At 40.1% G+C, this 14,188-nt stretch overlaps 1 protein-coding gene, 1 non-coding gene and 1 pseudogene across 2 annotated transcripts; all 3 read left to right on the top strand.

Moving 5' to 3' along the window:
• The first annotated feature begins 642 nt into the window (after nucleotides 1-642).
• LOC144649455 (gamma-interferon-inducible lysosomal thiol reductase pseudogene) lies at nucleotides 643-1,565 on the top strand (annotated as a pseudogene).
• A 10,313-nt stretch (nucleotides 1,566-11,878) lies between these two features.
• Nucleotides 11,879-12,739, top strand: LOC144649458 (gamma-interferon-inducible lysosomal thiol reductase-like). Its single transcript, XM_078508947.1, has one exon. The coding sequence runs from the start codon at nucleotides 12,008-12,010 to the stop codon at nucleotides 12,638-12,640; it is 633 nt and encodes a 210-aa protein (XP_078365073.1). The 5' UTR covers nucleotides 11,879-12,007; the 3' UTR covers nucleotides 12,641-12,739.
• Nucleotides 12,740-14,114: 1,375 nt separating this feature from the next.
• On the top strand, nucleotides 14,115-14,186 carry Trnae-cuc (transfer RNA glutamic acid (anticodon CUC)). Its single transcript has one exon. It is a non-coding gene; the product is annotated as a tRNA-Glu (tRNA).
• The last annotated feature ends 2 nt before the right edge of the window (nucleotides 14,187-14,188 follow it).

A 14,188-nucleotide genomic window follows, 5' to 3' on the forward strand; every position in this document is an offset into this window, starting at 1 on the left:
TTTAGGTATGTGAAAGGGTAGGGAAATCTTTCCTTTAGATATTTAAAGGGGCCTTTTTAAAAATATTTCGAACAGACGCACTTTGTGGCTGTATCATTTTAATTTAGTAAACGCTACATAAAAATGAGAATAAGACTTTCTGTTTTAGGTATATGTCATGTCATGTAGGTATGTAAAAGGGTACCTTTTTTCAATAAAAGGTATACGAAAGGGGTGCCTTTTCTGTCAAAATGGTATTTAAAAGGGTAAGGGGTTGGACCGAGGGGCGGAGCCTCCCCGTATCAATCCTTTTCAAGTAGCCCCCCGGGCCGGCGGATAAATACCCCGGGATAAATACTTTCCCGAATTAAACAAATGTTCATTTCAAAGGTTTCATGTTAAAACACTTAGTTTAATAAGTAGCAAAGTGAGTTTAAATTTAGAGAAACTAACTTTGTTTACCAACGCAAGATTACCTGTTCCGCCGACATTACCTCGGGGCCATTACATGTAGATTTGTACTGCTTCCCCCGGAAACAAAGTTCTTGTACGGAAGAAATGTCAGCCATTTTAGGCATGTACGGTGACGTAATATGACCGCGTGAATGTCATGAGATAGTCACGCGCTCTCGCGCTCAGACAGCTTGCTTGCAACAGTATAAAGGTTGAACATTCTCTCAAGGTATAATATCAGTGATCTCTGTCGCCGCTGAAAAATGTATCAGCTTCGTTTGTTCGCCGTCCTGTTGGTCGCTCTTCCTGTGTTTACTGTCGCTGCACCGACAGCAGCGCCAAAAGTTGGCATAGCACTCTACTATGAGAGCCTGTGCGGAGGATGCAGGGATTTCATCAAGTCCCAGTTCTATCCGACATTCCAGAAGGTTGGCGAGATCATGAATGTGACTCTGGTACCGTATGGAAATGCAATAGAATCCCACAACGGAGACGAATGGCGCTTCACATGCCAGCACGGTCCCGCAGAATGTGTTGGAAATCTCATTGAAACATGCGCCATCTCGATCCTTCAGAATGTGTCCGTATACTTTCCTTTTATCCACTGCCTTGAGACATACATTGCCTCGAGCAATCCGCTCTCTGTAGCAGAACATTGCGCCAGTCAACAAGGAATTGATTTTGCCGCAATTGACAAGTGCCAGAAAGGTCCACAAGGAAATGCACTCGAGCATCAAATGGCTCTGATGACCGACGCGCTGGTTCCTCATCATAATTACGTTCCATGGATTACGCTGAATGGAAAACACACCGAAGAAATACAAGAAGACGCCACATTTAACTTGTTAGGATTGGTATGCGACACTTACCAAGGCACTAAACCTGCTGCTTGTCATGAAAACGAACCGGTGTATTCTCGCTGCTACAGGCATGCGTGACAGAAAAATGCGTTACAAAAGAACACGATTCCGCTACGATAAGCAAGTCACTGATCTTATTTTCCCCCGTTTTCATGTTATATCATAGTTGTTGTCACTATTGTTGTAATTTTAGGTCCGTCTATTTTTTGTGTGTATGATATGTTGTAATTTTAAAGGATGGCAGAAGTCGCGATTAAAATTTGGAAAAGTAAAGTTACGTAATCGTGATATTTTTTTTTTATTTCTCGGTACACTATAGATTATGTAGCCTGCGCCGCAGATAAAACTAAAACTTTACAACTATGGCGCACTGTTTGTTTTGTTTTGTACCATTGTGGCAATTTTTGCTAAAAAGTTACTATATTCGGGCCCCCACCTACCGTGACATTTCTATCATATACGTACACCATATGAAATATTCGACATTTCCTTGCCTTCCTTGATATCGTTTTACTGCCGTTGTAAAATACCTAGTTCCTTGATTATCAACTTACTGCCGTGATAAAAAAGCTATACTTCCTTAATATTGATTTATTTCCGTGTGTAATATTCTCTATTTCCTTGATATCAATTAACTGCCGTGACTAAGTTTACTGTTGTAGTGTAACGCTGGCAGGATATGCAATTCAGTGTTCGGCGCCTCTAAACTTTAAAACTGTTCACAGCCCTCTATTTTCTCGTAGTTTTCTTCGATCGTTATCTATTTCTCCTTTTGCTCACTTCGGTCGACCCCCACACCCACCCCCTTGTGCTTCGCTCGCTCTTTCGGCTTTGGCGTTCTTTTGCGTTAAAAAGTTAAGAGGCCTAACCAGTCTAAACTGGCTGAAATTCTCCAAAGCACCAAATAGCTTTTCTTTTGCATGAAGTTACGTTTGTAAATGAAATTGATATAAAAATGAGACCCCTGCCTGGATCACGGAGCCTTTACGAAAAATGAACCCCCAAAAAGTTACGACAATTTTTTCACACCCGAAATGTCCTCTGGTTATTTGTAAAATTAAAAAACGCCTTCGCATTTTCTCGTCATTGTTATACGTGCCAGGAGTCTTTTTATCTTACATTCATTTTCCCACGGTGGGCAAGCGCCCGGACGCACTGGACTGACAAAATTTGTTTGGCTCTACCAAAAATCTCGACAAATTTTGTTTCTACCAAATTTTGAATTTGGCAATCATGGACGCACTTGAAAACACCAAATTATTTGATAACCACAAAGTGTCAATCATGTTAAAACTGTACACCTTCGATAACTTTCCGTTCGCTAAAAAGAGTCTTACTTTCCGGCTGATAAGTAGGCCCAGACAGATTGTGCTCGGCAACTTTTGAGCAACTTTTGGCGTTTGGAGCAACTCTTTCCAAATTTAGCAACCTTGAGCAATTAATGCAACTTTTGGCTTTCTGAGCAACTTTTGAGCAACTTTGTATTGATATACCTAATAAGAATCACGAAAATTAACATGTGGTTGAAATTTTGAAAAGGAAACATCTATTTCTGTAAAAACATTAATACTTTGCATACTAGCAGGGAACGGGTGTTGAGGAGGTGTTGAGAGGACATCATAAGCCCACCTCGTCCCCAGTTATTTTTGGTTCACTACCACTGCCTGGTCACCCAGGCCTTCTTGGCCTGGTTGCCCAGCGTCGACGTTGACATTGCTCAAAAAGATGCAAGAGCATTTAATATATTAAGTTTTGTTCTGCAACTGTGCAAACCTTTTATAATATACATGTGCCCAAGATATACACTCCAGATTAATATATTGAACTTTCTTAAGTTCCGATTATCCAAAAGGAACAATGATTGATGATATTTAATAATATTTGTATGAAATATTGATATATTAAAGTAGCAACTTTTGAAGTTTAAGTAGCAACTTGTTTTTGGGCAACATTTTAGCAACTTTTTGGCTTTAAAAAGAGCAACTTTTCATGATTTTGCGAGCACAATCTGTCTAGGCCTACTGATAAGAGCCTTTTTCTTCGCTTTTAGTACAATTCAATAGTCTTGACTCGCCGCGCTTTCATTTTGATCAGCAGCGGTACTTGTACTCGGGCGGTTTGAAAATTGTGCCAAGCCAGGAGTACTTGCATACCGGAGGACCCCGGAGGTGTAATGAAAAGACGATTTGCGAGCCATATATATATTATAGTTGTTGTATGAAGTCGATGGTCATTATAATCTTTGCCGTCCTCCATGTTCACAGCTCAACTGTCGAGAAAAAATAAAATATTTTGGCGGAAATCTGCCTTGAAAAGCGAGATCAAATATACTTATTTGACGTTTTCTTTTAGATTAAGGCGTGTTAATTGAAAAATCTGTCAGTTTTGACGCTTGACAAAAATTTGTCCTGCTCCGAGGCAGGACGACGGCGCCTTTGAAGTTTGGTAAGGCTTGCTAAAAATCACCGGGCGCACTTGTCTCACGGAACTGATGCAGATCAAACATTTCATTACGAACGGCTTACACACATTTCTTATTTGTTAGTGAATCGAACAGTTCTTCAAGTCCACAAAAAGGGCTTACTGAGAATTGACTGCTTTCTCGTTCGATGCTATCTCTTTTTTAGGTTTACTTTCTTTGAAGAAGCCACGTGGTTCCAACGGTAGCACTTCCAACGTCCACCACTCTATGCCGTTCCAAAAAATGAAGCCGCCCTTTTGTTTTTGCAGAGGCTACACTTTGGAAGCGGGCCCTTTCTGCGCAAAACTCTCCTTGTCTAAATCTATTTGCCACGGCGAAGCAAAGTACTAAGCAGAGCGTTCGTTTTGATCAAACAAACAACGAAGTGGGAGATATACAATCAATAATTATTACAGAAAGTTGCGAAAATCTAACAAGTGGGTGCCTAGCCTTGACATAGCCAACAATTGGATAATCTAGCAAGTATGTGACATGATCGAGTTCCATTGTAAAAATATAACAAACGAAAACAAACCTGTCCGAATAGGCACTGCTAATTACATAGAAAAATTATCTAATTTTCTTTGTTGGAAAAGTAATTTCAAAAACTCGTGCTTAGGGTTTCACCAGGTTTCGAAATGCTCGAAAACAATAAAACCACTCGGCCTGCGGCCTCGTGGTTTCAAAAGTTTTCTCGCGTTTGGAAACCTAATGAAACACTCGCACTCATTTTTGAAATAGTACGTGAAAAATGGAAATGATTTATCACGGTAATACAGTTGAAGGTCGTTGAATCCCGATAACTCGAACCAACTCGAACTCCCGCTAACTCAAACCTTCAGTTTCGACTCCCTTCCAGGTCATTTTCTTACTAATTTTACCCTCGATAACTCGAACTCCCGATATCTCGAACCTTTTTCGATTTCCCTTGAAGGTTCGAGTTATCGGGATTCGACTGTAGTTCAGACGTGCCGAACGTAATTCAGGAATTAAAGTGCTACTCAGTAATCAAATTATCACCTCTTGAAATTTCATCTCTCTTGAATGTGCACGTGTTAAAGGGACTATATCACGGCCGAGTGAAGTTTATTTAATTTAGTTTTGCCAAACACTCGCTATGAATCTTAATGTTTGCAAAGGAATTACTTCTATGGATCTAAATGACAAAATCATAGCCTCCGATGAAACCAAATTTGTCTCCCGGGCGTTAAAATTGAAAGTTACAAGCAACGAGGAGATAATCTAATTGGCGCGTGTCGCGTGTCGCGGGTAAAATGTCGCGGGTACAAAAAATTGTCGCGGGTAAAATGTCGCGGGTACAAAAAATTGTCGCGGGTCCGAAAAAAGCACAGGTAGCCCAAGCTCCTAAAGGAGCCGTCAACATATAGACCACATACGACATTGCGTAATAACGTTATTATAAGGGTTTGTATGAGAATATAACGATCGTAAAAAATAATTCAAAATAGAGGAAAAGTATCCAATAAAATTCACTTAACTATCCTCTTCTGTCTATATCTTGTGTTTCTATGCCGTTTGGAGGCGATTTGAAGCCATTTCAGTGGGTTTTAGGTTCGCTGGTTTCCTATCATTTAAGGGTTTGTATGGGAACAACGATCGTAAAAAAATAATTCAAAATAAAGGGAAAATATCCGACAAAATCGACTTACCTATCCTCTTCTATGTCAATCTTGTGTTTCTATGCCGTTTGGGGGCGTTTTGAAGCGATTCCAGTGGGTTTTAGGTTCGCTGGTTTCCTCTCTATATATAATTCCTCAAGGTAGGGCACTCGAGTGCCGAAGGCCAGCAGATCGACTGAAGGAATTCAGCCATAAATTCGCCCCAAAGGCTCCGATTGCCCCACATTTTCGCCCAGAGCACCGCCGATAGTTGCTTTAACCATTTCTGTGCTTTATCTGATAAATACGCCCGCCAAGGAGCAAATTTAGCTTGCAAATGTCACAAGGCTTTTCCATCGAGAGCCGTTGAAACATGCGTTGACTGTGTGATCCGTGCACGAAGGGTTTGAAAATAGCTTAGCGACCCGCCCTTTTGGTTCAAATTACCTGCGGACCCCACGGTAGAAGGGATAATGTTCACCGCACGGTAATAACATTACATTATCCCTTCTCCTGTGGGGTCCGCAGGTAATTTGAACCAAAAGGCCGGGTCGCTAAGCTATTTTCAAACCCTTCGTGCACGGATCACACAGTCAACGCATGTTTCAACGGCTCTCGATGGAAAAGCCTTGTGACATTTGCAAGCTAAATTTGCTCCTTGGCGGGCGTATTTATCAGATGAAGCACAGAAATGGTTAAAGCAACTATCGGCGGTGCTCTGGGCGAAAATGTGGGGCAATCGGAGCCTTTGGGGCGAATTTATGGCTGAATTCCTTCAGTCGATCTGCTGGCCTTCGGCACTCGAGTGCCCTACCTTGAGGAATTATATATAGAGTGGAAACCAGCGAATCTAAAACCCACTGGAATCGCTTCAAAACGCCCCCAAACGGCATAGAAACACAAGATTTGCATAGAAGAGGATAGGTAAGTCGATTTTATCGGATATTTTTCCCTTTATTTTGAATTATTTTTTACGATCGTTATATTCCCATACAAACCCTTAAATGATAGGAAACCAGCGAACCTAAAACCCACTGAAATGGCTTCAAATCGCCTCCAAACGGCATAGAAACACAAGATATAGACAGAAGAGGATAGTTAAGTGAATTTTATTGGATATTTTTCCTCTATTTTGAATTATTTTTTTACGATCGTTATATTCCCATACAAACCCTTATAATAACGTTATTACGCAATGTCGTATGTGGTCTATATGTTGACGGCTCCTTTAGGAGCTTGGGCTACCTGTGAAAAAAGTTATATTTTTTTGTTTTACAGTTTTTCTTAAGTTCAATACCTCATTAAAGATAAAAGAATAGCGATAACAAGTGCTTGAAAGTAGGTGGACAAAAAATTGAACTTTACTTTAAATTGCTTTCTAGTTTTTGAACAGCATATACTACACCAATGTTCAAGATAATAAAATAATAATACAATAAAAATAACTTGTTGACATTGTGTATGTATCGTAATTTGGTTTCCCATCGCCACTTTTATAACTCTTTTTTGATTGTTAATTACAAATATAACGAAAATTCAACCATTCTAACCTCGTTTACGCGATTTTTCTAGTTTATTAAGCTTACCTTTGACACGGCTGTACGCAGCGCGTCGAAAAAACAAAGCTGCAAAGACACATATACATACATGCTACCGACAACCTCTAATAGACAAAAAAAGTATGGAATAAATACCCTGTGTTACATACATACATACATACATACTTTATTTAACGTGGAAAAGAAGTACACACTTAGCTGTTAGCTAGTTTACAGGTGCTCCACGATTAAAAGTTTAGTATTTACAAAAGTATTTACATCAAAACAAAGGGTATAAAGTATTACATCAGACTATTTTAAAATGGTTAAAAAAAAAAAAAAAAAAAAAAAAAAAAAGGAAAGAAACAAACAAACAAACAAACAACAACACCATCTAGCTAAATTAAGATTCCTAAAAAATATATATATATAAATATAAAAATCCTATCTAAAAGCGATAAAATATAATTATTAAACATTGAAATCAGTTTGTCTAATCTTTTTCAAAAAGTCCTTTGAGCCTGCCATGGAACGAATATCACGAGGTAGCATGTTCCAGTGCTTTGCTGCAGCATAACGCCACGACTTAAGACCATATCTGGTAGTGTTCACTTTAGGTATGGAAAGATTAAAATTACCGCGAAGATTGTACGCTGTTCTCTTTTCAGTTATAAGATTTTTGAAGCTGGATGGTGCCCTGCCTTGAATAATATTGTTCACAGTCAATAACATATCTTGAGTGCGACGATTTTCTAAGGTTGATTTTGATCCGATACGCCGCAAGAGCGCTTTGTACGACGAGGTCTTGTCGCTGTACACAAATCTCAAGGCCCTCGCATTTGTTCTTTCCAGTTTTTCTATGTTTCTTCTTCCACAGTGATACCAAACTTGACTACAATAAGAAAAATAAGGTAAAATAAAAGCTCTATACAAGGATTCCTTCGTATTACAAGGTAGAATGTTCTTTAACCTGCTTAGAGCGTTTATTTGGCTCCCCACCTTGCGACAAATGTCCGCAATGTGTGAATCAAATTTTAGTTTATCGTCTAAAGTTATGCCCAGTAATTTTATCTCCTTGGATACTGGAATTTCTTTACCCTCACATTCGATCTTGATGTCACACTGACTAGCGTTTCCTAACACCATGGCGTTATATTTTGTCGGGTTGGCGATCATACCGTTTTGTTTGAACCAAGAGCTGGCATTGAACAGATCTTGATTAATCATGTTTTCAACTGCGCGGGGACATTCGTTTGAGGCATGTAGATTGGTGTCGTCTGCAAAGCTTAGTAAGCTGCTCTCGTTTATAGCATAGGCCATATCGTTCATAAAAATATTAAAAAGAAGCGGTCCTAATATTGACCCCTGGGGTACACCACTACGAACGACATTCCACGATGAAAAACTGTTTCCCAGTTTGACTCGTTGGTAGCGATGTGAGAGATAGCTCTGAAGAAGGGACCACGATCTTTCATCCAGTCCATAAAATCTAAGCTTTTCCAACAGAAGATCGTGAGGGATACAGTCAAATGCCTTGCTAAGGTCCAGTGTAGCAGCACCAATAAAGTGGCTTTGATCAAGTTTTTCTTTCCACTCTTCGGTAAGTGTTAATAGCGCCGCAGAGCAGCCATGAAATTTCCGATACGCGAACGTATAGTCGTGGAAAATGGTATCAAAATACGTACTCATCTGTGTATGGATAATGCGTTCAAACACTTTGTCGAATGCGGGCAGCACGGTGACAGGTCTAAAGTTTGCTTTGTCCAACACGCTGTCCTTTTTGTGTAAAGGTGTAATCTGACCATTCTTCCACCCTTCGGGGACTTCTGCCTTTGCAATAATAGTATTTATAAGATCGCTTAGCGGTTCAGACACTGATGGTGCCGCTGCCTTGACTGCTCGTGGCGGAATCAAATCGTATCCCTGGGCTTTGTTTGTCTTGATGTTGTTGAGTATTTGCTTTACTTCGTGGTGATTTGTAAAACGAAAAGCAAAGTTCTTACTGGCTGTACTGTTCTTAGGTAAGCGAGAGGCATGTGACTGATGTTGGAATGGAGTGTATGAATCGATTATTAACTTATCGGTGATATTTGTAAAATAGTCGTTGAAAATCTCTGCTACTTGAGCTTGATCGATAATCGTTCTGTTGTTTTCCTTTAGAATGATCAAATCGCTTTGCGCACGTTTCTTTGTGTGTAAAAGAGGACGTAGTGACCGCCAAAAAGCCCTGTAATTTCCAGCACGTGAGCAGCACAGATGATCAAAGTGTTTAATAACAGACTTTCGCCTCATGGAGACCACGCGATTTCTTAACACTCGGTATGCTTCCCAGTCATCTGTTTTCCTTGTTTTGTTAAATTTTCTTTTTAGACTGTTTCGCTTTCGAATGGCCTTTCTTATCTCCGGTGTAATAAATTTGGATTGGCCGGAAGCCGCCTTACGCTTTCTTATTCTGATGGGTGCATGTTTGTCAAGCACATCAGTATACATCTTTTGCCAGGCCCAGCAGATGTCATTGATGTCTTCGAACACATACGCTACATTAAACGGCACACATGCAAGGTCCTTATTGAAAGCATTCGCGTCGAAGCTTTTAAAACACCTGCCTTTCGTAAAAGTGGTCTCTGGTTTGGATAATTTCTTGTTGAGAATAGTATAGACCAGTTTGTGATCACTTAGGCCTGTCTCCATTGTTCCTGATTTTAATGCAAATTTCGGAGAGTTTGTTGCTATTATGTCCAAGCAAGACTCTCTAGAAGCTGAAATTCTTGTTGGCTCCTTTATGAGATTGTCCAAGCCGTAAATGTCGCAGATATCTAAGAAGGTTCGACCTTGTTTCCCACTGTCTTGTGGTTTTAGAATATCGCAGTTTAGATCGCCCAAACATAACACATTAGCTCGGTTTGAAATCGCTGCGTCTAAAATTTCGCACATGTCGCTCGTAAACGTCTGGTTGTTTACTGACGGTGGTTTGTAAACATTAAGTAAAGACATAAGTCGCTGTCCAAGTTGAATGTCGACGAGTATTGCCTCCACTGCTTTGCTTCTGATTCTCACTTGGCATGAAGGAATGGATTTACGAACATACAATAAAATACCTCCACCGCCTTTCTTGCGATCTTTGCGATAACATTCATATCCTTTGACCGCAAACTGGGAATCTGGAAATGATGCATCTATCTTCGTTTCTTGCAGACACAAAATGTCGAACGTTTCGATCCAGTCCTGAAGTTCACAGAATTTTCCAGCGAGAGCGTTTATGTTGAAACTTCCGATAATGAAGTTCTTATTTGCATATCCGTGCAAAGTGTCGAAGAGATCGCTATTTGCATCGTTTAAATGCCCGTGATCTGAAAGTTCGCTTGAGTTAGACAAATCGAAGAATGAATCGCTAAGCTGTGGTAGAGAACAAGTCAAACATTTCCAGTCTGCTTGAAAGCTGTGAAGATTTTTAGTGTCGTCCCTTCGTAGCCCTACACACTTGCCGTGATAGCTTCTTTTGCAGCCATTACACAATATGGCCGCCTGATTCTTCCTGACAGTCTTCTCGCAAGACGAACACTTAGGCTTTTCGGTCGGGCCCGGGTTTAGCTCAATATCGTGATGAAGAGCAACATCTGAAATCCATAAGCACAAGTATCCATGTTTGGTAAAATAAATGTTACTTTTTAAAAGCATCACGTATTGGTATAGCACCGAGAAAAAATGGCTTCAATCGAATCAACTAAATTCGCTGGTGAATTCGAGAAAACAGGTTTGATGATACCGGTTCCCACTAGCGACGTATATGTAACTTTTTGCAAGGGTTTATTCCATTTCAGAAAGCAGATACATTTTAAAATCTATTACATGTTATACATGATTGGCTAACTTTTGAGATATTGTTGTTGGTGCTATAGTTAACGTCAATTTATCTTTTATAACGTTCAACTATTTTTGAAAAAAAAGAAAAGAAAAGAACGTACCCATGGAAAACTGGAAAACTAAAGTAAAGTTTAATTTACATTGAAGTACTTGTTATTGTTATTCTATTATCTTTAATGAGGTATTGAACTTAAGAAAAACTATAAAACAAAAAATATACCATTTTTCGGACCCGCGACAATTTTTTGTACCCGCGACATTTTACCCGCGACAATTTTGTCTACCCGCGACAGTTTACCCGCGACCCGCGACATTTTACCCGCGACTCGCGACACGCGCCAATTAGATTATCTCAGCAACGAGACATCCTTTGAAAACTGTTCGGCCCAAAAATATTTCAAAAACTCATATCGCAATCCCTGCGCAATCCGTTTCAATCTTCTTCACTTTTGGCCATCCCTATACCTTCTTTTGTATTTGCTGTGTTATCGAAATAATCCTTCACTGATTTAAGTGGTTACAGTCGAATCCCGATAACTGGAACCTTCAAGGGAAATCGAAAAAGGTTCGAATCATCGGGTGATCGAGTTATCGTGGGTAAAATTAGTAAGAAAATGACCTGGAGGGGAATCGAAAAAGGTTTGAGTTAGCGGGAGTTCGAGTTACTGAGGGTTCGAGTTATCGGGATTCAACTGTATTTTTATATTTCACTAAACTTTATAGTCATTTTCCCATGCCTAAATTTGGCAAAAATTCATGACACAGCCCCTTTAAGCTTAAAGTTAGTTCTGAGAATTTGGTTTTAGATCAAGACAATATTGTCTTGTAGATGAGTTTCTTTATTCTTGTCAACGGCCTGCTTGGTGGTGTATTGATAATGTAGAGAGAAATGAAATTGTTGATCGACATATAGATTCTTCATCATCTACTGTTTCTGCTGATTGATGTTATTCTTCTGTGCAACCAAAAATTAAAGCAAATAGCTTTTTTAATACTCTGGGCGGTAAGTAAATAGCTACATGTTGTTCATTGCTTTACGAAAGCCATAACGGAAGGACAGGTGGTAGAGAGTAACTTGTTAAAGGATGTGTTATCTGGAGATATTTTACACCTATTCTGTTTTGTCATGAGATAGTCGCGCGGTCTCCATCTCGCGCTAGCAGCGCGGGTGCAAGAGTATAAAGCTTGAAAATTCTCAAAAGGTCACACCAGTGATCTCTGTCGCCGCTGAAAATGGGATTTGTCCAGCTCGGTTCGCTCGCCGTCTTGTTGGTCGCTCTACCTGTGTTTACTGTCGCAGCACCTAAAGTTGGCATGGCACTCTACTATGAGAGCCTATGTGGAGGATGCAGAGATTTCATCAAGTCCCAGCTCTATCCCACGTTCCAAAAGGTTAGCGAGATCATGAATGTAACGCTGGTACCGTATGGAAATGCACACGAAACACGCCACGGAGACGAATGGCGCTTCGCATGCCCGCACGGTGCCACAGAATGCGTCGGAAATCTCATTCAAACATGCGCCATCTCGATCCTTCAGGATGTGTCCGTATACTTACCTTTTATCCACTGCTTTGAGACGTACATTGCCTCGAGCGATCCGCTCCATGAAGCAAAATATTGCGCCGGTCTGCAGGGAATTGATTTTGCCGCTATTGACAAATGCCAGAAAGGTCCACAAGGACATGCACTCCAGCATCAAATGGCTTTGAAGACCAACGCGCTAGTCCCTAGACATAGTTACGTTCCATGGATTACGCTGAATGGTCAGCACACCGAAGATATTCAGAAAAAGGCCACGTTGAACTTGTTAGGATTGGTTTGTGACACTTACCAAGGCACTAAACCTGCCGGCTGCTTGGTGTGAAAACGAACGGGTGTATTCTCGCTGCTACAAGCTAAGCCTGAGACGGAAGAATGCGTTACCAAGAACATGATTTCGCGCCAATGATCAAGTCAATGATCTTATTTTCCATGTTTTCTTGTTATATCATAGTTGTTATCAAATTATTGTTGTAATATTAAGTCCGTCTTTTTTCGCTTTATTTGTATGGCATGTTGTTATATATCAAAGGGTGTTATATGTCGCGATTAAAATTTGGAAAAGTAATGTTACGTAATCTTGGTATTGATTTATTTCTAGGTACACTACTGTCGCCTATGGCGCGCAGATTGTTTAATATGCTTCCCTTGGACATTTTCTTCCCTGAAAAAATACCGCCTCTCCGTTATTTTCATAACATTTTCTGCTTTTAATAAAAAATGTAACTATATCAGGAGCCCACCTATCGCGATGTAATATTTAGCATTTACCGTTATGAAAGTTCGACAGTAAGTTCCTTGATATCGTTTACTGCTGTTGTGAAATATTCTCTATTTCCTTGATAACGATTAACTACCGTGATGAAAATTCTCTACTTCCTTGATATCAATTGACTACCGTTATGAAATTTTCTGGCCCAAGTTCCTTGAAATTTATTTACTTCTGTGATAAAAAAAATCTACTAGTTTCTTGATATCGAATTACTACAGTGACAAAAATATTCTCTAGTTCCTTAATAATGATTTACTTCCGTGTGAAATATCCTCTATTTCCTTTATATATCAACTTTCGTGAGTAATTTACTTTACCTTCGCTCTTTTACTCGACCCCCACCCCCTCGTTTCTTTCATGTTCTTTTGCGCTGAAAAGTTGAGAGGGCTGAACTGGTGGCACCAAAAGTGAAATATTAGGGACGGTCATGGGACGGACCATTACTTTTTTGGGAGTGGGGGGGGGGGGGTGAAAAATATTGAAAACATTGTTTGCAGGGCCTGGAAAACAAAATAAATTGTTGCAAACACGATATGTATAACAAAAAATAGTAAGAATTTCGAAAAAAATGTTTGCAGAGGTGCATAAACTGAAAAAAAAGTTTGCAGAGGAAAATTTTTCACCCCGCTCCCCCCCCCCCCCCTCCAAGAAAATATATAATGGTCCGTCCCTTAGCTTGTCTTTTGAATGTAGTCACGTTTGAAAATAAAATTGTAACATTTTTTTTGACAGCACCGAGACAATGAAGAAACGCGATAGCCATTGTGTAACGATCGATCGAAGCGGCGTCGCATGGTGAATTTATTTCAACGAAAAATACATCGCACGATCGCGGCGCAAAATGCATCACAACATGAAATCTATCATCCCATTTGGCTTCACAACTGATTCATGGAGGCAACAGCCAGGTTTTATATACCTTTTTATTTTTCGTTGGTAGATTACCGGTCATAGCAGCACACAAATAAGCATGCATATGTGGGCTCCCTATCATTAGTTTAAAAACTCGGTGGACAAATATGCGACATCCCACGTGGTCTAGTGGTTAGGATTCGGCGCTCTCACCGCCGCGGCCCGGGTTCGATTCCCAACGTGGGAAAA

This window comes from Oculina patagonica, chromosome 4 (genome assembly GCF_052425735.1).
Source record: "Oculina patagonica isolate OP01 chromosome 4, crgOcupat, whole genome shotgun sequence".
Taxonomy (NCBI): Eukaryota; Metazoa; Cnidaria; class Anthozoa; order Scleractinia; family Oculinidae; genus Oculina; species Oculina patagonica.